We start from the raw sequence: 24,960 nt of genomic DNA on the forward strand, positions 1-24,960 counted from the left end.
AATAGGCTTCAATATAGGGTGGGCTCAGGTCGCAGAGAGTGAGCTCTCAGCCCACCCTGGTGTGTTACAACAGCGAATAAATATTTGCTGTTTTAACACTGATTCTCCTCCTGGCTAATCAGGAAGAGAGGTTTGACCCTGGTCACCCGATTGGCTGAAAGGATAGGCGATCCTATTGGATGCCTAGGAGGAGAAGGGGAGGAGCTGGAAGTCTCCATGGAAGAGAGGACTCGGAGCCGCTGCACCACCATGCCTGCCACCCGCCGCAATGGGGTAACTGCTGGATTGACCGGCAAACAGCAGGGGGGTTGGTGCTGCTCAGGGAATGTGGGTGGTTGTTTGCTACCCCCCTCCCCCCAAAAAAAACAACAGCTGCCACTGTTTCACTGTATGCAATACAGACACATGATACTGCATCCACATATGCAAGAAAAATTAATCCCCCAATTGTTACCTGGATCAATGTGATTAGCTGTGTAATCAAAGGTGTCATATGCAGTATGGTAAGCTGGATAGATTCGTGCTGAGGTCTTGCTCTGTAGGATTGAAAAATATGCAAGTCAGTAGGATGGAAAAATATGTCAACAATCAATATGGATCTTTATGAAGATTGATATTAAACACAGACACAAAGTCAAAATCATACAGGGATGCTGTCAGATGAGACAAAAATTGTATTATTTGGCATCAACACCAAATGATATGTCTAGCGGAAATACAATACAGCTCACCATCCAAATAACACCATTCCTACACTAAAGCACGGAGGTGATAATATCCTATTATGGCAATATTTCTCTGCAGCAGTGACTGGAGCACTTGTCAGAATGGAAGAAAAATGGATGGGGCAAAATACCATCAAATTCTAGAGGAAAATCTGATGCCCTCTGTCAGAAAGTTGTCAATGGGAAGACTGTTTACCTTCCAACATAACAATAACCCAAAGCACACAGCAAAAATGACCACACAACGTTTGAAGGAAAAAAAGGTGGATATCCTTACACGGCCTATTCAGAACCCAAACCCCATTGAAAATCTGTGGAACGACTTGAAGACTGCAGTCCACAAACGGTCACCATCAAATTTAACTGAACATTAGCAGTTCTGCAAAGAAGAGTGGGCAAATATTGTAAAGTCTAGATGTGAGAAATTAGTAGAGACATGTCCCAACAGACTCAAGGCTATAATTAAAGGTGGTCCAACAAAATACTGACAAAAGGGGGGTGATCCTTTTTCCAACTCAGTGATCCTGTTTTTGAAATGCTTTTTTTTCCCTGACATTTTGGTGTTATATCTTTCACTTGGATGTTAAAAGTTGCACTAGTAAATACAGTTGGATAAAAGAAAAACCGTGTATGTCTTCACTTCAAGCTGCAAAGCAACAAAATATGATTATTTTAAAGGGGGGTGATTCTTTTCTATACCCACTGTATAACTGAAGGTAAAACCTTTTTTTATTTGTTTTGGATAGAGAGCAGAGGGATTAGAACACCTGTCAGTTTTTATTGCTTATTTTTTATCTGCACCCCCTTGAAGGAGATTTGACCTCTCACTTAAAGTGTTTAGTGATGGGACAGGACGGGAAGGGAAATCTCTGCAATGGGACACAGATGGGGGAAAAAAATCTGACACCGCTTATAACTCTTCCTTACTCTATTCAAAATTTAAAAAAAAGTTTTGCCTATAGTTCTACTTTAAAGAAAAATATGTGGCATAAGACCAAAGGATTGAATCCCTCCTTTGTCAGCTAGATAGTACCAAAAACTGCAGTCAGAGTGCGAATATACTTATTATGAGATTGCCTGAGGCAACTGCACCCAAAGACATTATTCTGATACTTCAAGGAATCTTTAGAGGAAATATTTGGTCTCTCATCACCAGACCCTATTGAAATTGATAGGGCCCACAGAGCAGTCCGGCCTCCTGCACAAGACCGGGATCAGAGAGTCCTTGTAGCGCCACTCAACTGGTTGGATGAATGACATCGTCACCAAACAATTTTTTCATGCCTGAATTTTCTGCCTTGCTGTAAGTGTAAACTTTACAAGCATTTTAATATATTAATGCGGTTTTACACTATGAGGCTTTTTCTTTCCTTATATATGATTTCCTGAATCTTGGAGTTCCATCTTTATTTACATGGATGCAACAGTTTACATACCATTGTACCTGAGAAGTTTAAACTGTCTAATTGCTGTGATGTGGATCAGTGGTGTCTCCAGCTTTCATATTTAGGGGGGGCACATGGGGGGACAGGGACAAAAGTAGGGGGGCCAACTATAAAATGCAATTATATATATATATATATATATATATACTAGCTGAATACCCGGCGTTGCCCGGTCTTCCTATCTTAACCTTTTGGGGAGGAAAATCATCTATATATATAAAACTCAACGTGTGTGTGTGTGTGTGTATGTATGTATGTATGTATGTTCCAGCATCACGTCCAAACGGCTAAAGATATTAACATGAAACTTGGCACACATGTTACTTATATGTCAGCAACAAACATAGGATAGGTGGTTTAACCCTTACCCACCCCATTTGCCATGGTTGGGGTTTTTCTTTAAAGTCCCATTCAAATACATGTTACTTCATAACTTCCAAACGGCTGTAGATATTTCGATAACACTTGGTCACATGTTACTTATATGTCCACTTAAACTATAGGATAGTTAATTTATCCCTTAACTACCCCCATTTGTGAGGGTCGGGGTTTTTGTTTAAAGTCCCATGCAAATCAATGGGAAATGTATGTTCCCACATAACTTCTGTACGCCTGGAGATATTTCAATAATACCTGGTACACATATTACTTATATGCCAAATACAAATATATGACAGTTAAATTAACCCTTACCTACACCCTTATATAAAAGATGGGTATATTTATATTACTATGATTTTCCTCCCCAAAAGGTTAAGATAGGAAGACCGGGCGAAGCCAGGTATTCAGCTAGTAGTAATATAAATATACCCATCTTTTATATAAGGGTGTAGGTAAGGGTTAATTTAACTGTCATATATTTTTATTTGGCATATAAGTAATATGTGTACCAGGTATTATTGAAATATGAAAATAGTAAAAAAATCAGCGCAATATACAAGTAAAACACAATCAGCAGCTATGCACTAGGATTCAATTTATAAATTCCTTAAGAGTCAATGTAAAGTAGATAGTGCAGCGCTAGAGGAAAAGTCCAAATAAAGATCATCCAGGTGATTCTCTTATAAGTGACTGACAATATGAGGCATGCAGGTGATATAGCGTGGGTTAGCAGGAGACCTCCACCAATAGTAACAATAGCCGCTCACCTCACTGATAATAAAAAATCGCTTTCCCATAAGGGTCAATCCCAGGCATGTAACAGCATAATCCAAGCAGGAAAGGAATACATCTCAGGTAATATCAGCATGGATGGCAGATCTCAAATAATATCAGCATGGATAGCAGCCATGGAATCCGATGTAAGAAAAACAAAACATAGTGTTTCTCCGCAATAACCAATATAACATTTAATAGTGAAAATACACTTACATAAAAAGCACTATATCCAGTGCTAGGAATCAAATGCAAACAAAAACGCACAGCATGGTCCGATAGATGGCAGCGGGTGACGTCACGTACTTCCCTACCGAACGTTGCGTCCCAAGGGCGGGACTTCTTCAGCGGATGTAGGGGAGAGGAAACGTGCACCCAGTTATATACATGTATGTTGCTATAGAGAGTAAGTGGCTATAATGCAGCATATGGACCAAAAAGGTCTCTAGCTACAGGGCAGTGTGTGGGACCGTCCCACACACTGCCCTGTAGCTAGAGACCTCTCCCTCCATATGCTGCATTGTAGCCACTTACTCTCTATAGCAACATACATGTATATAACTGGGTGCACGTTTCCTCTCCCCTACATCCGCTGAAGAAGTCCCGCCCTTGGGACGCAACGTTCGGTAGGGAAGTACGTGACGTCACCCGCTGCCATCTATCGGACCATGCTGTGCGTTTTTGTTTGCATTTGATTCCTAGCACTGGATATAGTGCTTTTTATGCAAGTGTATTTTCACTATTAAATGTTATATTGGTTATTGCGGAGAAACACTATGTTTTGTTTTTCTTACATCGGATTCCATGGCTGCTATCCATGCTGATATTATTTGAGATCTGCCATCCATGCTGATATTACCTGAGATGTATTCCTTTCCTGCTTGGATTATGCTGTTACATGCCTGGGATTGACCCTTATGGGAAAGCGATTTTTTATTATCAGTGAGGTGAGCGGCCATTGTTACTATTGGTGGAGGTCTCCTGCTAACCCACGCTATATCACCTGCATGCCTCATATTGTCAGTCACTTATAAGAGAATCACCTGGATGATCTTTATTTGGACTTTTCCTCTAGCGCTGCACTATCTACTTTATATTATTGAAATATCTCCAGGCGTACAGAAGTGGCACTATTGGTTATAGAGAGCCGAGCCCCCAGCTGGTCACCTAGCAGCAGTAATGCTGTATAACCTTCTCTGTTGACATGCTGATCGGCATGTGATCCAGGTGATGCTCCCAGTCAGATCTAATAAACACAGTATTTATTAGCATCAAGAGTACAACCACATAAATATAATCAACCGTATGATCAGCAGCCATGTGGGCTCTATGCCTGTAAAGTGTGGGCTTTGATCAATAAAATCACTGATATTTATGACTAGGATTTGACTAAGAGCATTACCTGGATTGCATCCCGATCAGCAGAGAAGGGTCCACTGCTGCTAAGCAACCTGCAGGGAGCTCAACTGTCTACAACCAATAGAGATGGGCTCGGGTGTGTTTGAAATCCCACATGCCCGATCACGCCAGGAAGCCGACACTCCACAGTGCTAATCAATGTATGGGCTGCCTAAGAGCTAAGACCAGCCATAGACAGTTTAAATCTCAGCTGGTTCAGCAGAAACTGGCTGAGATTTGAACCATTAATGAGCAGATTCTCTTATAATTATCACTAGTGGTTGCTGTATAGTCACTAGTGATAATCACTGTTTGTCGGGAGAATATAATTGCTGGGCAGGAGGGATATTCCCCTGTCACCACTGTCTGTTGATGGGGGAATCATGCACGTTTCTTTCCTGCAATCTGTGGATGCAGGAAAGAAATTTGCACCGTATATTATCTGCCTAACTGAAAGTGAAAGTAAATTGTGAATGTTTTGAAAGAACAGGAGAGGGGGAGGGAGACAGATGGGGGGGAGAGAAGGGATGGAGATAATGTAGTTCAGTGATTACAGTGTACTGCAGTCTGCAGTGCACACACTTAAACACAGGCCAGGCTAGAATATCTGGTTGTGTGAGCGCTCGCATTATGCAGTGTCGGCGAGCACAGGGAGGGGGAGAAATTACCCGCAGAGCTGACTGGGGACGCTCTCCCTCTCGGGGAGCAAAATACAAAAATTGCAAGAAAAGAAAAAAAACATATTTTTTTGGGGGGGGCACATGGTGGGGCACAGCATGATGTTGGGGGGGTCAGGGCCCCCTCTGGCCCCCCCCCTAGGGATGCCTCTGATGTGGATGAGCTGAATGTCTATGGATGTGAGTCAGTTCCTCGTTCTTTGAATCACCGGAGTTCAATCTTTGGAGGTGTTTGGTTGTGAAAAAACCTAGGAGAGTGATATGCACACAGGCGGTCATATTCCACAGCAAGTTTGATCTCTGTAATAGGGATCCACCATATCTGGTAAGAGACCAACTTTACTTTATGAAACTTCCTATTTCAAGTCATTGGAGATTATTTACAAGTGGAATCCAGTAGACATCTTGCAAAATTTCAGCACTTTTCAGCATAGGAGAGTAATGCAGAAATCTGAAAAGATTCCATATGCTGCATCTTTGCTCATGAATATGAACTTTGGGCGATATAATTGTTTATCACATAAGGCACAATTTTTTCATACATAGATTGTTTATTTATTTGTACTATTTTGAGCACCTCAGACTGTCACTTACGCACTTAGTCTCAATCTATTAAGGCAATTACCTCACATATTACTGTGTTCACATCAGTCACTTTTTGTTCATTATAATATATTGTGCTACATACTTTAACACATGGAATAGCGCACCATTTACTGTATATTATTAGTATTTATTTGGTTCCTTCCTGGTCTTGAGTAGTAGCTGTTCCATCATACGAGAGGTCAAAAATTTGGTCTCATCATCAGACCCTATTGAATTTGATAGGGCCCACAGAGCACTTAGGCCTCCTGTACAAGACCCATACAGTCCTAGGGACATTATATGTAAGCTGAAATTATATACTATCAAAGAGCGCATTATGCAACAGATGAACAAAGATCTGTACTTCGAATTTAATGGGGCTTATCTCTCATTTTACCCAGACTTGTCCAGGTGCAACTTTTTTGCAGCACTGGGCATTTTGCCCCTTGCTGAATGCCCTTTTTGCTGCAGGCCTCGCCTAGAAATGGGGGTTTCCCTTTAGCCCTCAGGTCTAGAAAAATGATTGTATTTAAGCTCAAATTGAGAGAGAAATTACCGTCCTCAGTTTCTCTCTCGATTGGAGCTTGAACCCATTGACTTTGCAAATTGGTGATGCACTACATACATTCCCATGCCTGCTACGCCTCAACCATAGCTGCCTGTACACTTAAAAGGCCAATCGGACAGATGCAAACGACCATCATCAAGCACCTCACTGCAGACTTCCTTCATAAGAGACTGACAAGAATCCTGCACACCCTCTTTCTAGTCTTTTCTTACGTAATGAAAATTCCAACCACTGTTACATACACAGCTGTGTAGATAACTCTATTGCCTTGTGTAACCCAATTCCACAGGCAGCTCTCTTGGCTCACAGTACGGTACCCACGAAAGAAGGCAAGAATCTCACTGCTGAATGAAAACCTGAAGATTTTTGCAAAAATATTGGCAAACCAATTGAAGTATCTTATTCCAATGGTAATACATCCCGACCTGATGGGCTTTATACAGGGTTGGGAGGCCAGAGAACTCCTTATCCATTGACCCTGTTTCTGTTTGCCCTCACCTTGGAACCCCTGCTCTGCAAAATCAGGGCAGGGGCATAATTGTGGGTGCTGTTGAACACAAGCTCTCTGCTGATGACATTTTGTTCCATGTCATAGACTCATTTGTCTCTTTGTCAAACCTCCTTGTAGAGCTGTGTAAATACAGATGTCTCTAGCTTTAAAATCAACTACTCTATATCAGAGATTTTATCGATCACGGTGCCTTCTGATCTTGCCTCTAACCTGAAAAGTGCTTTCTCCTTTACCTGGGCTTCCCCTGCTTTGAAATACCTGAAAAACACAGCTTACTGAATGACTAGACTCTCTCTATGCAAAGAATTATGCCCCATTTCTGCGTACTCTACGTAGTCATCTTCAGTCCTGGAAAAAAACTTCACTTGGCTAGGACATACCAAAATAATCAAGATAAACAGTATTCTAGGCAGTATGTTTTTCCTGCAAATGGGGCCTGTGTCCCTACCCAAACAAATATTCATACAGCTCATAAGCATGTTTATCTCATTTGTATGGAATAGAAAGAGACTGCGAATAGCTATGACTGTATGATCCAAGCAGCCCAGAGGAATACCAGATATTTGGCAATGCTATAACGCTGTTTCTTTCAAAGAATTCTTAACTGTCGTCATCTAAACTTTGGGTCCCACTGGATAAATATGTGTCTGATCAAAACTTGTTACATGCTCCTTGGCTACCCAGTTGTTACAATGGTCTATCAGAGGGCGCATCCCCACTGATGACCAATACCCTCAAGGCATGGGATTGGCTGAACCATTCCCACTCCTTGGCACCTTCTGTGTCACTGCTGACACTGATAGGTGGCTACCTGTGGTTCCACGCCAGAGAGCGACTTGCCTTTTTTGGTATTTGGGCCCAAGATGGGGACATGCGTTGCTGTAACTTTTTAGAGCATGGTACACTGGTTCAACTGGAGACCCTTCAGCAGTGCTACCAAAGTTTCCCTATGGACTTCAGGTGATATAAACAACTTTACCACTTGTTTTCTACCCAAGGCCTCTTAAACCGTGCTATATCATCCCTCATGATGTTTAGGCAACTTTGTAATGCAAGGATTCCACCCCACACATGATCTCAGTCCCATATAAGATGCTCAAATCTAGTACCAAACCTGTGAAACTAGCAATGGGAAAACTTGGGAAAGGGAGTGTGACCTCCAGTGTGAGTTCTCTGAGAAGCAACTGCAGCATCTACACCAACTGACCCACTCTGCTCCATAGACTTCAAAACACAGAATATTAAAAATGATTGATATGGTGATACCAGGCACCCACTACTTAAGCTCGGATTTACTCATTAATGTCAGATCGTTGCTGAAGGGGATGTGGCCAACGAGCCATGTTCCTTCATGTGCGGTGGGAATGCCCCACAATTAATGCTTTCTTGGTGCACATTAGTGCTCAGATGGCATAGAAATAGATCTTCTTTGTTTTCTGTTGCACTTCCCGCTTACTAGCTGAAGGTATTGGACCAGGAAGGTAACCAAGGCAATGGGGGCCGAGGAATGAATCAAGGCTGCGAGATTGGGGTGATTAAACTCAAGTGGTAGGTGCGTTTACAATGAGTCCAGAAACAAAATTTTAGGACATGGCAACCCACTTTTATTTAAACAAATATCACAATTCAAACAGGTATGTCTTCCTACGAAGTTGGTTCTCACAATCACTGCAAAACATAACATTTAGCCTCCTGGCTCTCTTGTGGCAGCTTTACTGCTCCAAGTACCTCTTTAGGTTCCCTCCTGAACGTTTGTTCATTTGTTTGGTCCACTTGCCAATGAAACACATCCCAGTGTTTATGCATAGACGCTGTGCCTCAGCTCTGCGTCTTCCTTACAGCTTCCTAGCTGTTTGTGTCCCTCTTGGACTATCTCTGTACAGCTCTCTAGCTGTTTCTTCTTGTCCCAAAAGGAACTAATCTCAGGCTTGGGCCTTCCTCTGTCCCAACCTGAACACCACTGATGCCTGACAGCATCTCACACTGCTCCTTTCAGACACACTGACCTCCATTAGGAGGGTACACTGACCTCCATTAGGAGGGTACACTGACCTCCATCAGGAGGGTGGGGCCCTGAGTTCTAACTCTATTATGAAGCCAGCACACACCTGAGCAATCAGTGTGCTTTCTTCTTCCAAAAATCTGGCATAAACCACCATTGTGGGGGTCAACCTGCTACGCAGCATGTAGAGGCACGCGTGAACGTCTTACAGTAATATGATATGGGCTACCTGGAGGGCGGAGGCACTACACATCAGGGTCAAATGCTGTATCATCAAGTTTAGATGCTGCCTTGCTCACCCTAGCAGAGACCCTGGATGTGATGACCTTAGGTCACCCCCTAACTCCCACCTCCCCTGAAGGAATATAATGTGAGGAAATGTTATAGCTTGCTGGGTATTCATCCTATTAGGTTTTCTCTGACTTTTGAGTTTGTTCTTTATTGGTTTACTGTAGAATACATTTTATCAAGAGTGGCTGGAACCTCTAGACGCTAGCTTTCCCACTTCTGGGAGTCCGGCCGCAGCCGTGACGCGGCTCCTCCTCCTCCCCTGGCTGCCGGGCTAATAGGAGAGAGGATCGGGGCCTTGCGCATGTACAGTTGGGTTCCCGGTGTGAAGCCGAAAGGCTACACTGTCGGGTTCCCTTACCCGCAATGGCGGCGGCAGCACCCGACAGCTGAGGGACAGCAGGACAGGTAAGTCTCCATTTTTTTCCCCCTGGACCTCCGCTTTAAGTGCAATGGGATCTCAGCCTATTGTTTTGTATCTCAAAATGTATGAATAAAGATTATATTTAAAAAATCTCTTTACAGCACAGAAGTACAGTAGGAAATTTCAATCATCAAAGCTCTATCTATCTCTACACACGGTTTAGAATCTCGTTAGGAAAAAAACGTTTATTCTCTTGCCGGCCGAGTGTACACACACTCCATTCAATAGAACCGCTGTTCTTTTGAATGGCACAACCGTGGTGACATCATTGACTACGACGAGCATGCGCTCGTCACATTCGATGCCGTCGCCGCCATCTTGCTACACCCTACCTATGACTTGGAAGTTACTGCGCATGCGTCAAAGTAATTTTGAGCATGCACAGGTTTCCACGGCGACACGTAAGTATACAGACGCGCGGGTTTCTCGGCAGGAAAACACTGCCAAGAATCACGACGAGAAAATAGAGAGAAATAGAGAGCAGATTCTCTATTTTTCTCGTCTAGATTCTGGGCAGTTTTCTTGACGAGAAACGTCAAAGTCTCGTACACACGCACGTTTTACTCTGAAACCGAGCTTGTGTACGAGGCTTAAGTCAGTCTTTTTCATCCTTTTCAACACAGAGGAACCCTTTAAATAACTTTCCGGTCTCAGGGAACCCCTTCTAAAAATGTCTACAACTCATGATACATTAGTGTGATGGTCAGTAGGAAGAATGCTGCCTACACTTGTGGTCATTGGGAAGAATCCCTTCTTACAGATAACTAAAAATATCAATGGTGTCAGTGAGAACTTATCTAAGGCCTTGTACACACGACCGAACATGTCCGCTGAAACTGGTACGCGGACCAGTTTCGGCTGACATATCCGACCGTGTGTAGGGCCTAGCAGGCACTTTTCCGGCCGAGCGGACAGGTTTCCAGCGGACAAAAGTTACTTAGCATGCTAAGAAACTTGTCCGCTGGAAACCTGTCCGTCGGACATGTCTGATGGTTAGTACGACTCATCGGACATGTCCGCTGATTATGACGTATATCCAGCGGCCCGAAATCGCGTGCATGCGTCGAATTGATTCGACGCATGCGTGGAAGCATTGAACTCGCGTGATAGAGAACGTCGGTGTCTTTTACTTCACCCGTTCTCTGTCCGTGGGGATTTTGGTCTGATGGTGTGTACACACATCAGACCAAAAGCTCCCAGCAGACATGTCCGATGAAAACTGTCCACGGACTGTTTTCATCGGACATGTCTGCTCGTGTGTACAAGGCCTAAGAGGCAAATATTGCACATTGCAACCCCTAGCAACCTCTGGAGGAACCCTAGACTTCCATGGAACCCTGGTTGAGAAACCCTGGTATAAGTGATCAAAAAAACAACTTCTGTACAAATGTAGCAAAATGCAAATGTTATGGATAGTCAGATTTAGTTTTCCTGGAACTTTACTGATCTGTGTATTTGCACATACAATGCTTTTTGTTGTTAAAGTGATTAGCTCTCATGAACCATGAGCAAGATGTATTACCGGGTCATAGGTGTAGGCAAGGTCCATGCACGTGATACCCAAATAATGAAGAAAAGGGGCGTAGTCACTCCCAGCTCCAAGTGTACCCAACCTGTAAGGACATCAGATAATAAATGCATGCATTGTAGACGATAGAAAGCAGAGTTTGTTAGTACACAAAAAGTCATGTTTCAGTTTTTGCTAGATACTGGTAAGTTTAGTATCCCACTGGCCTAGTTTACCTCACTGCATTTGAAACATCTCCAGTAGGGTTGTCCCGATACCGATACTAGTATCGGTATCGGGACCGATTCCGAGTATTTGTGGGAGTACTTGTACTCCCGCAAATACCCCCGATGCCAGATCCGATACCCCCCATATTTTAAACCCAAAACCAAAATCATAACATATTGCAGCTTACCAGTCCTTACATGTGGGGGCTGCATTAGTTAACCTTTTCTTCTGGTCTTTTTACTTTATTTTCAGCCGGTAATCCTGCAAATAAGAGTATTCCCATCCCTTCATGTCTACACTCACTTGGGCCAGATTCAGAAAGGAGATACGAAGGCGTATCTCCGGATACGCCGTTGTATCTCTGAGTGTGCGTGGTCATAACTATGCGACTGATTCAGAGAATCAGTTACGCATAGATTTCCCTAAGATCCGACCGGCGTAAGTGTCTTACACCGTCGTATCTTAGGCTGAATATTTACGCTGGCCGCTAAGTGGCACTTCCGTATAGTTACGCGAGGAATATGCAAATGAGCTAGATACGCCGATTCAGAAACGTACGTCCGGCCGGCGCATTTTTTTACGTCGTTTACGTTAGGCTTTTTCCGGCGTAAAGTTACCCCTTCTATATGAGGCGTAGCTAATGTTAAGTATGGACGTCGTTCCTGCGTAAATTTTTTTAAATTTTACGTCGTTTGCGTAAGTCATTCGCGAATAGGGCTGTACGTAAGTTACGTTCACGTCTAAAGCATTGACGATTTGCGGCGTAATTTCGAGCATGCGCACATGTACATCATCCACATTTGAATTATTCGGGCTTACGCTGACACACATACCTTACGCCGCCGTAACTAAGGGCGCAAGTTGTTTCTGAATACGGAACTTGCGTCCAAATTTACCACGGCGTAATGTATCTGCGATACATTACGCCCACCCAAAGATAGACAATTCTATCTGAATCCGGGCCACTGTATCTATAGTGGGAGCCATGGTTGTCACACAGGTTGGACATCAAACATGTGTGCCATGTGTGCCACTATGACTCTCAACTTTTCACCCCCTATGGACCAGAGAAATATTTACAATTCTGCTATAGACTTACTTCTGCAATAACTTTGTCATTACTAAAGATAACAAGGTATTTCATATATTGTTTTTTAAGACAAAAAGGGCTTTCCGTAATTATTGTTTTGTAACAATGTAATTTCTCTCACAATCCTCAAACAATTAAATGTAACAAAACAAAATGCATTTTTCTTTTTTGACCCATGCTAGTTTAAAAATAAATATTGTTACTGCAGATAGAAAGTGCACATTTTATTCTGTAATTTGTCTTAATTAAAAATTATGATTCTGGTACGAAGCCATACAAGTTTATTTACAAATTAAATAAAGTGTATTTTTTTTTATTTTGTGCTTTAAAAAAAAAAAAGTCAATATATGTGTATAAATATTAGCAAATAAAAAACAAAAAAGTTTAAATATTAAGGGTTAAAAAATAGAAAACAAACAAAAAAATCAGTAGGAAAATAATTATTGAATATATAAGGAGAATAAGGATTTAACTAGTCCTGATTAGAATACAATTAAAAGTTAATAAGGAGTTAAACAGAGGGACATTTTATTTAAAGCGGGGGTTCTGCGGGACATAGTTTTTTTTTTTTAGCTGTGCATCTACAGGTTTTAGGTTTGTCAACCTTGTACTCACATGTCTGAAGTTTCTATTCCTCCGCACTGTCAATCGGCCGTAAATAATATTTTATAAAATTTGCTCCTGGAATGTTCCATCTTACTTGTGGGCATTGTGAAGCCCACAAGCAAATACTTCCAGGAAGCGGTGAATGCTGATATCCCAGCATTCACCGCTCTATCCCGGTGTATAATGGCATAATTTACCTTTTTTTGCCATAAATAAAATGGCGGAATTAGATCCGCCCTCGTCACGTGACCTGCTTCTTGAGTCACGTGATGAGTAAAATCCAGCGAGATTTCGTCTTTCGGCGTTATGAATAGTGTCCTGGAATGCATGACGCTGTGCTCCCAGGAGACATTTTGAACTACTCCCAGAAAACACCGGGGCACTGAGAAAGGGAAGAGACACACCCACTCCCATGGGAGACAGGAAGTGTCTGCAAATAACACCAGAATAAAGGTATTTCAAGGCATTAAAAAAATTTCGATAGCCAAATGTTTATGTAAATAGTAAGCTGTTCTGGATAAGCTCTAGTTTATATTTAGGGTGAACCTCCGCTTAAAAAAAAAAAAAAAGTTTTACTTGTCAGGGTACTTTAACTGCCATTATCTGCAGATAAATGGTCATAAAAGGTTACAAATGTAACATAATTTTACTTTGTATCATTTGTCGGAGCAGCTTGTGGATAAACATTGTTCAACATTGCTTTTTTGACAGCTGCAGCTTCTCAGACCTTCTTTGTGTACACGTTAAAGTGGTTGTAAACCCATATTTCGAACTTTATGTACAGGCAAGCCTATATTAAGGCTTACCTGTAGCTACCCTGGATATCTCATAAACCTGCATGGTTTAGGAGATATCCCCCTGTGTCTGCATGTGCCGAAGTGATCGGCACATGCGCACTGAAGCAAAAGCACGTCGTGTCGCTGCTTCAGTTAGCTGTGCCGTTACTGGCGGCTCCCACGCGCCGGAGCCGCGATACCTGGAAGTAAGCTCCGGGAGAGATGTCCGTGGCTGGAGGGGGGGTCAAGGACGGCTATGGGGGCTTCGATCTTTTTTTAAGGCTTTACAACCACTTTAATTTGGCTTTGATTATTCAGAGCCAAATTGCTGTGTACTGGAAGTGGGGAGTCAGGGCAGAAGGACTGGATGTGCTACACGCCCTGTGTATAATGATGACCTTTTTTGGTGGCGTGTGTAGTACGCCCAAAGTGTGATACTAGTTAAATATGTAAGATTTGTTAAACATCGATGTAAATACAATTTGAGTCCATAATTCACTGACTTGCATATAATTTGGGTAATGCTATAAAAAATGGATGCAAATAAACTATAAGATTGGGTTATTACCTTGGTATTAAACCTCCATAGATTGAGCTGGAGCGGTTAAAGTGGCGGATCCAGTTATCATAAACGTTAAGAGAATTGAAAGGGGTTTGTACCTACAATACAAAATATGTAAGAACATAAACAGCTGCCAGGAGGCAGACCTATATCCTAAGACATTGTACTGTAAGGGGTTAGCTCGGTAGCGGGGGTGTGTGACCCTCTGCATGGGTTCACTACACACGGAACTAGACAGAAAGGCAGTCGAAGATGGTTGAAAACAAAGATTTTGAGAGTTTAATTATCCATCTTGCTGGAAACAATTGCAAGCATCCAAACAGCATAAACAAAATCAAACATAAAATAAACCCTGGCCACTTGGGGCGTCTACCTTCACCACACAGGAACCTATCTATGGAGTCTGGCACAGCCTATTGCTGGGCAGACACTGATGGTCATACAGCAGAAAACAAAAGTCTTTTTGATTTTTATCACACAGAAAAATCAACAGCACCTCACCTCCTCAGAAGTATTTCTGTAGACTGCACTCCTTCACTCAGAAAGCCTCAGGATGCAGCAATCAGTGGTAATCCTCTGGATTACTTATAGAGGCCTTAATTGCCTCATTCTGAACAGCTGAAGTTTTTCCAACGTCCTTAAACCTTTCTGGCTACTTCTGCAGCCGACACCCGATAATAATCGGTGTATTGTCTAAGCAAGGCAGAAATGTATCTCCCGTCTGTGACAACACCCACAGATTTACCTGACTTCATGTCACAGTACCTATAGCTTCAGTAAAAAGAAAAACAATGTGTAGAGCAAACTTTTGCATAATATTTGCAAAGCTTTCAGTAAGCTTTTAAGTGGAACTACACTTCATTTGAGCACAAAATACCATAAATTCTATTTATTTCTTTTTTAATATAAAAAAAAAACTCATCCACCCATATATGCCTCCATGATTTATTTTGTTGAGAAATCACTTTGAAAAACATCCCCTAGGATTTCTGCCCATGGCCATATGAGTAGTAAGGGCAGATGATTCATGCAGAATTTACTTTCTTGAATTCACCAGCCCTTAGCGCATGCATGCAAGCAGGAGAGGGTGTACTTAGCTGAAAAAGGCCCTCCTCCCCACCTCACCACCTCCCCTCCTAAAGATTCCTGGGATGTATGACATCATTTGCCTAGGCATGGAAGCCGGGAAGTAACTAAAGAAATGTAAAAAAAAGTTTAAAACAAGCAAATCTGCTTCTCTATCCTTTTACTATTGCTAGCAGTATAAGGATTAACAATTGTCATTGTTGATTGAGAGAGTGAAGTTCCACTTTAAGCAGCTTTGTTGAGGTCTTTAACCACTTCCCACCTAGCCTATTGTAAAATGATGGCTGAGCAGGAGCACAGTTATTCCCCAGGGGGTGCGCAGCAGCTCGATCTGTGACCCGTTCTGTAAACCAGATACAGCAGGACATAGATGATTGAACCAGGCTGCTGTGCGAGGCCCTGGTACCATGTGACCAATCACAGTGATCACATGTCTGTTGTCAACAATGGCTTTCTTTCATTCATAGTCATTGTGTGTACTATTGTGATCGCTGTGTTTGGTCACAGTTATCACATGGTACAGGGGCCAATCACAGCTGACCTGTACCATGTGATAGCTGTGGCCAATCACAGCTATCATAATAGTACACAATGGTGCATGAATGTTGCCATTCGAAAAAGTATTGATTATATACAGTGGTCATCACTGTAATAAGCAATCATAGTGTTCCTATGATCCTCTCTGCCCAGAGGAGTACAGTACAGTGTCACTATGGAACACTTTACCAGTTCCCTAAGCAGAACACAGATTGCCTGAACTCATGATTTATATATGACAAACAGTGTTCTGTACCTGTTTAGCAGCAGTGAATATAACATCCTGAACTGGAGGTGTCCCTTGTGCTCGCAGTGTGGCATTTGCTGTTGGAATATAAGAATATTATATTGAAATATGGCATATAAAAATACATTGATTTTCTATAAATTAATGATTTACATACACATGATCAATCAGGTGCTTTATCATATCTCAGTGGTGGCATTAATATTGACCAGGCTTCTGTAAATTGAGAACCCACAAACATCTGTTTTTTAATTGTACTTACAGCAAAAATTATGGGTTTTTCTTCTTGCACATGATATGGTACGCTTTGAAAGTGAAATTTCACTGAATTCACTAAGCTCTGGTGAAAATTCCCATGCAAATTGCTACTTCCCTTGCAATGTGAACAGTCTATTTGCATTTAGTAAATTAACCCCATAGTATCAAAAATGCTGTAACCTTTCTGAATAATTAACGATGGAGACAATTATTCTCTATTTCTATGAAGGTTTCAGATCAGGGGTCAAGTCCTGGGGAAAAAAGTGTGGGAACTCCCACCAAAGATCCACTCCCCAACGGAAAAAAAAAAGATGATACGCTCATATGTATAATTACTAAACCGCATGTTGTTTTTTTTTCTATACACTGTACCTTAGTAATCCTTTATGTTACTGGCCGCTTCCTGTATATGGATTCATCGGGTAGTGTGCAGGTATTTAAATTTAGCAAGTTCTTTCGAAATCCCGCGATAACTCGCGGCAGACCTCCGCAATGTCTCCTGGGAACAATGACAAAAGCTCCCAGGAGACATTGCGGCATCGAGGAAGTGACGGAATACCCGCACACTACCTGATAAATCCATATACAGGAAGCGGCCAGTAACATAAAGAATTACTAAGGTTCGCCTGCCCCTGACAGTGACTCGAGCTGGGCATCACCGCTTAGTGAAGGATCGGCTCGGGTGGCTCGGCTGCTCTAGTCCTGCAAGGGGAACTGAGTTCCTGCTGTGAAAAAAGTGCAGGAACTCCGTTCCCACGCGTTCCCGCAGGACTTGAGCCCTGTTTCAGATGCTGTCAAAATAATGGTGCAACACATACAAAAGGTGCATTCCTCTTTCCTACCCCTTGTAATTTCAAATTTTTCTAAATTAATATGTTGTGTTATTCTGAACCTAGTTAATAAATCTAATTAAACAAGCTTTAAAAAGAATACTGATGTAATTGGATTACCTCTTAAGAGGGAGTTCCGCCCACCCCACAAAAAGTTTCAAGTCAGCAGCTACAAATACTGCAACTGCTGACTTTTAATATATGGACACTGAGGCCTCGTACACACGACCATGTTTCTCGGCAAAAACCAGCAAGAAACTTGCTGGGAGATATTTTTTTGCCGAGGAAAACGGTTGTGTGTACATTTTCGTCGAGGAAACTGTTGAGAACCTCGACGATCCAAAAAGAGAGCAAGTTCTCTATTTTCTCGACGGGAGTCTGATTTGGCTCGTTGAGGATCACGACGGGCTGGTTTTCAACGAGAAACTCGGACGTCTGTATGCTAAGAAACCCGCGCTTGCTCAGAATAAAGTATTAGACGGGAGTAAAAGTAGCATTTGTAACGGAGATAACACATTTTTAAAGCTGTAACAGACTGAAAAGTGCAAATCGTCTCTTACCAAACTTTTATTTAACACGCAAACACATGAAATTAGCAAAAGCAGCCCCAAGAGTTTAGCCAGTGGAATCGAACTTCCCCTGCCGTTGTATGTGTTGTGTGTCACGCTTTTGAGAACGAGGAGATTTTGGCTTGACTGTGTGTACGCAAAGCAAGCTTGTCAAGTTCCTCGACAAGCCTAACAAGGAACTCGATGTGTTTCGCCCGTCGAGTTTCTCGGTCGTGTGTACGAGGCCTTACATGTGCAGGGAGCCCGCAATGTCGGAAACCGCAGCCGATCTTCGGATGCAGCCGCTGACATTGCCAGTAAGGGAACCTGGCAGTGAAGCCTGCATGAAGCTTGCTGCGCATTTCAATTGGTCCGGCGGAGGAGAAAGGAGGAGGGGGCCGGACTTCTGACATATGTCACTGCGGTGAGGTCTGACGGAAGTGGGGACAGGGTACCTGTTAAAAACTGGTCTCTGCCCCCCCCCCCCCCGAAAGGTGACAAATGTGGCACCTGATGGGGGGAGAAGAGGAATAAGCAGAAGTTCCACTTTTGGGTGGAACTTCGTTTAAGTACATGCAACAGAATTGCTGAGACCATATATACAACCAGTGGCAGGACAAGGTCTGAGACTGAGGGTGCTTGCACATCTGCACATACAGTGGCCTGGCACAAGGTGCAGAACTGACAGCCACTGCCCATTGGCTCTAGTGGCTTGTACACACCATAGTTTTTCCTGACGTGCAAAAAGCCATAGTTTTTCCCAACGTGATTCCTCTCCAGCCTGACTTGCATACACACGTTCATGCAAAAAAAACGTCTGACCAAAGTGCGGTGACGTACAACGCATACAACGGGACTATAAAGGGGAAGTTCCTTTCAAATAGCGCCACCCTTTGGGCTGCTTTTGCTGATCCTCGTGTTAGTAAAAGTTTGGTGAGAGACGATTCGTGCTTTTCAGTTTTCGCGCTTTTCAGTACGTTACAGTGTGACGAATGTGATATCTCCTTTCCGAACGCTAGTTTTACCAGAACGAGCGCTCCCGTCTCATACTTGATTCTGAGCATGCATGTATTTTTCACCTTTGGAAAAGCATACACACGTCCGTTTTTTCGCGACGAGAAAAAGACTGACGGGAAACACGACGAGAAAAAAGAGAGCTGGTTTAAAAAAAATTGCGGGCAGTTTTTTCGTCGAGAAAACTGGTAGGGAGCATACACACGACCAGTTTTCACGACCAATATAAAAAATGGCAGTTTTCTCGTCATGAAAAGCGGTCGTGTGTACAAGCAAGGCCGCTGTTAGAAATCATGGGGCCCCGTACAGCCTACCTGTCGAGGTTTTCATTATTATTGTTAACCACATTTTTTTTCTTCTATCCTATAATTCATCCAAATGTAGTAGAACTTTTAACAATATATTAATAATTAATATATTAACCACTTAAGACCCGGACCAAAATGCAGGTAAAGGACCTGGCCAGTTTTTGCGATTCGGCACTGCGTTGATTTAACTGACAATTGCGCGGTCGTGCGACGTGGCTCCCAAACAAAATTGGCGTCCTTTTTTTCCCACAAATAGAGCTTTCTTTTGGTGGTATTTGATCACCTCTGCGGTTTTTATATTTTGCGCTATAAACAAAAATAGAGCGTCAATTTTGAAAAAAATGCAATATTTTTTCCTTTTTGCTATAATAAATATCCCCCAAGAATATATATAAAAAAAATATTTTTCCTCAGTTTAGGCCGATACGTATTCTTCTACCTATTTTTGGTAAAAAAAAATTGATCGGTTTGCGCAAAATTTATAGGGCCAGATCCTCAGAGCGAGTACGCCGGCGTATCTACTGATACGCCGGCGTACTTTTAAATTACCCGCGTTGTATCTTTAGTTTGAATCCTCAAACCAAGATACAACGGCATCTGGGTTAGATTCGACAGGCGTACGGCTTCGTACGCCTTCGGATCTAAGATGCAATACTTCGGCATCCGCTGGGTGGCGTTCACGTCGTTTTCCGCGTCGGGTATGCAAATTAGCTATTTCCGACGATCCGCGAACGTACGAGCGGCCGGCGCATTCCTTTACGTCGTCTCTAGTCGGCTTTTTCCGGCGTATAGTTAAAGCTGGTATTTTGCGGCGTATAGTTAGACTTGCCATATTAAGTATGGCCGTCGTTCCCGCGTCGAAATTTGATTTTTTTTTTTTTTGCGTAAGTCGTCCGTGAATCGGGATGGACGTAATTCACGTCTAAGTTAAAAAAAATTACGTCGTTGCGACGTCATTTAGCGCAATGCACGGCGGGAAATTTAGAAACGGAGCATGCGCAGTTCATTTGGCGCGGGGACGCGCTTCATTTAAATGAACCAAAAAGGAAAACTCTGCGCTCCTGAAAGTTCACCAATTATAAATCCACTTAATGTTTGTGAAGAAAAAAACATACATTAACACTTTAATTTTCGGAAGATCCAGTCCTTTATATGGTTAAAAAAGGGAAAGTTTCCACAATGTGCACAATATAATAATATATATACAGTATTATATATATTATATATTATATATTATACAGTATAATTTATAATTGGTGAACTTTCAGGAGCGCAGAGTTTTCCTTTTTGGTGTATTTGTGTATTTGTGGTACTTCAGGGTATCCGGATCTCTGCAGCACGGACTGTTCTCAGCCCATACGAGGGTTTCAAGTATTTCATGGGATATTAGTTATTTCCCATTGAGCGCCAGTGATTTTTTTGTATCTTCATTTAAATGAAACACGCCCCCTAATCGCCGATTTGAATTCTGCCGCCAGAGATACACTACGCCGCCGTAACTTACGGCGCAAATTCTTTGAGGATTCAAAGCAGCCAAAAGTAAGTTACAGCGGCGTAGCGTATCTCACATACGCTGCGCCGATCTATTTCTATGTGGATCTGGCCCATAGTGTTTACAAAATAGGGGATAGTTTTATTGCATTTTTATTAATATTTTTTTTTTTACTACTAATGGCGGCGATCAGCGATTTTTTTCATGACCGCGACATTATGGCGGACACATTATGGCTCCGGGGACCGATCGCAGGACTCCAGTGGCGATCGGGTCCACGGGTCCCACGGCCACGCTCAGGGAGCTTCGGATCGGGACGCTGGCGCGTGCCCGCAACCCACGGCTGGGCACTTAAAGAGGACGTACAGGTATGTGCTTGTGCCCAGCTGTGCCATTCTGCCGACGTATATGTGCAGGAGGCGGTCCTTAAGTGGTTAAAGAGAATTAATATATTAAATTACTGTACAGGCATCAGAGTTTACATGATTGCTTTAAAGCGTATGTTACCCCGACACTTCATATTCCTGATATGTGCCTGCTGTACCACGTACTTGTATGACAAAGTATCCTGTTCTATTTGTATTGCTTCCTTTTATGTGGAATCCCTGGTGTTCCTGCCAGTCCCTCTGCTTTCCTATAAAAAAAACTGACCATACTATGCAGGAGAGTACTCCGTGGTCAGTTTTCTAACTATGCTGGGAACTCAACATGCTCTCCTCCAATGATCAGACTTGTCCTGACACACCTCTCCTGAACAGCTTCACTGGAAAGATCAGTGTGCTGCTGTTTCTCCTCCCCCAGCTCTTATGCAGCCGAGAACAGAGGGAATGTGATCACTTATAAAAAAGGGAAAAATAGGTATTTATAATGTTTTTTATATCTATACAAAAATGCTTTGCATTTACTTTCTGCTTTAAACTGAATGGGTTGTTTTACAAGATGATCATTTACAATCACTTTAACTCTGGGCCTGCGGTCCATTACAGGAACTGGATGACTGATGTCAAAACAAAGTTAGTATCAGCCTTTGGGGATGACGAGCGCTAAAGTCACTGCTAAAAGGTCGTTCTCCTACTCTATGAGAAGAAATAAATATCTGCAAGTGTTTTGTTTACCTACACTGGGGTAGATTCAGAGAGAAGATACGACGGCGTATCTCCAGATACGCCGTCGTATCTCTGAGTCCGGCCGGTCGTATCTATGCGCCTGATTCATAGAATCAGTTACGCATAGATTTCCCTAAGATCCGACTGGTGTAAGTGTTTTACACCGTCGTTTCTTAGGCTGCATATTTACGCTGGCCGCTAGGTGGCGCTTCCATAGATTTACGCGAGGAATATGCGAATTAGCTAGATACGCCGATTCAGAAACGTACGTTCGGCCGGCGCATTTTTTTAAAAGTCGTTTACGTTAGGTTTTTTCGGCGTATAGTTACCCCTGCTATATGAGGCGTATCCTATGTTAAGTATGGCCGTTGTTCCCGCTTCGAGTTTTGAAAATTTTACGTTGTTTGCGTAAGTCGTTCGCGAATAGGGCTGGACGTAATTTACGTTCACGTCGAAAGCAATGACGATTTGCGGCGGAATTTCGAGCACATGCGCCGTTCGTAAAAAACGTTAATATACATAAAACACGCCCACATCATCCACATTTGAATTAGGCGGGCTTACGCTGACACAGATACGTTACGCCGCCGTAACTAAGGGCGCAAGTTGTTTCTGAATACAGAACTTGCGCCCTAAATTACGGCGGCGTAACGTATCTGAGATACGTTACGCCGGGCGGACAGATAGACCATTCTATCTGAATCTACCCCAGTATCTACAAAAGCATTACTTAACACATAAAAATATGCTGTAAATCTAAGGTCCACTTTAAGATGAACTTTATTGTACTCACGGCCTTACCAAATACTGAAATGTCCACATTGATATAGGCTGCCGTTCTGTCCCTCAGCTTGCTATAATACTCCTATAAGAAAGTAATAAAAAATGCAGTGGTTATAATTACTATTGATAAAAACTGTTATTTTTACTATTAGTACTAATAAAACTGCAGAAAGTAATTTAGAGGAGCTTTATGCACTGCAAATGCCCTTATGCTTTATTTTTAAGGGAAACTGTCAGGATAGCAATATGATAGTCGTGATGTTTTTTTTTGTATTCACCATGGAATTGCTATCTTGGTATTTCCCTCTATAATTAGTAAAGCTTCGTACACACGGCCGAGGAACTCGACGGGCGAAACACATCGTTTTCCTCGTCGAGTTCCTTGTTAGGCTGTCGAGGAACTCGACAAGGCAAGTTTCTCCATTCCCGTCGAGGAAAAAGAAGACATGATCTCTCTTTGGCTCGACGGGATCCTCGACAGTTTCCTTGTCGAAAAATGTACACAGGACCGGTTTCCTCGGCAAAAAAAAAATCCCAACAAGTTTCTTGCTGATTTTTCCCGAGAAACTCGGTCGTGTGTACGAGGCCTGAGTCAATAACCTGGAACAAGCATGTGCATGTGAAGTGTGAACTGCAAGGCAAGTTGTTTTAGCATAGTGAATCACTACCTAGTGAAGCCAGATCTAAGATAAAAGCTCCAGATCCTAAACCTTCAGAAATAAGTCAGCCATGACAGCTTCTCTATTTCCGTCCTGAGAGATTCCTTGCAAATCTTCCATTGCTGGTGCTGAGAATATCATATGGCAAAGGGTCACCAGATTAATCTGCGGTACTATAGCAGAAAATGCTGGAAGCACAGTGCACTACCTCTTACGTGGCTGATCAACCAACATTCACTAATTTGTTGATGTACACTTCCAATGAAGAGAGGATCGCTGGAGGGTCACTTTCAAAAGATAAAATTGACATGTGTAGCCACCCTGCCTTAAGCAGAAGTGATTAGTCATTTTAGTTCTGCCAGGTGGTAATTTACCCAGGTTAATTTAAAATCTTTGACTTGTCTCACCTCTAATGCCACGTACACACGATCAGGCTTTTGCCCGGCCAAAAGCACATCGGAATTTCAGACGGAATACCATCAAAGTAAAATAGAACATGTTCTATAATTAAACTCTGATGGAATTCATCGGAATATCCGATGAAAAAACTCTGATGGGGCTACACACGATCGGAATATCCATTTGACTTTTTCCATCGGAAATTCCAATCGTGTGTACAAGGCATAAATTCAGGGTTGTCGCTGTTCCTTACTACTGCCACTAGGTTTTACTGGCACTTGGGGCAATCAACAAGGAAGCTGTAACAATCTTGGGTTATGAATGTTTATGTCCACCCGGGCCAAACACTGGAAGGTTTTTGCCAGTGGTGCATGCTGGGAGAGAATATAAATATTTGGCGAGTAGTTGGTGAGCTTTCTTTCTACCTGGGCTGCAGACTGAGGAAGTGTTGTGCCATGATTTGTGCTGAATAAGCCAGAAGCCTGTTTGGGTCTAGCATGATTCCTCAAGCTGCCCTGCCTGGTCAAGAAGGATACAACACCCAAGGTGGAAATTCTGACCTCAATCCTGGTACTCCCTTGGATGGAAGAGAAGTGTGACAGAGTCTGGAACCCATGCTGCTGGAGGTATCTGAAGCCCTAAACCTCTCTTGCTGTGAGCCAGAGCAAGAAAATCTCAGAAAAAGACTAAAATGACTGTCGTCCTTCGTTGTTGCAATTGTCCACTGCGGCCATGGGTAACGACCAGGGATCAAGTCCTGGGGAAAAAAAGTGTGGGAACTCCCACCCAAGATCCACTCCCCCACCAAAAAAAAAAAATGATACACTCATATGCATAATTACTAAACCGCATGTTTTAATTACTAGAAGCAAGTTCTTTCTAAATTCTGCGATAACTTGCGGCACACAATGACAAAAGCTCCCAGCAGACATTGCGGCATCGAGGAAGTGACGGAATACCCGCACACTACGCGATGAATCCATATACAGGAAGCGGCCAGTAACATAAAGGATTACTAAGGTTCGCCTGCCCCTGACAGTGACTCGAGCTGGGCATCGCCGCTTAGTGAAGGATTGGCTCGGGCGGCTCGGCTGCTCTCGGCTGCTCTAGTTCTGCAAAGGGAACTGCGTTCCTGCTGTGAAAAAA

General features: G+C 42.7%; 1 protein-coding gene across 1 annotated transcript in view; it reads right to left on the minus strand.

The window, feature by feature from the left end:
• Positions 1-24,960, minus strand: part of NAALADL1 (N-acetylated alpha-linked acidic dipeptidase like 1) — a 103,789-nt gene that overhangs the window by 14,299 nt on the left and 64,530 nt on the right. Inside the window, exons 11-15 of the mRNA XM_040328572.1 lie at positions 22,775-22,838; positions 16,427-16,494; positions 14,554-14,645; positions 11,301-11,391; positions 455-536 (exon numbers count right to left, since the gene is read on the minus strand). Of these exons, the coding sequence (XP_040184506.1) occupies positions 455-536; positions 11,301-11,391; positions 14,554-14,645; positions 16,427-16,494; positions 22,775-22,838 (397 nt within the window). The remainder of the gene's footprint in view (positions 1-454; positions 537-11,300; positions 11,392-14,553; positions 14,646-16,426; positions 16,495-22,774; positions 22,839-24,960) is intronic.

The sequence above is a fragment of the Rana temporaria genome, chromosome 11, assembly GCF_905171775.1.
Source record: "Rana temporaria chromosome 11, aRanTem1.1, whole genome shotgun sequence".
NCBI lineage: Eukaryota > Metazoa > Chordata > Amphibia > Anura > Ranidae > Rana > Rana temporaria.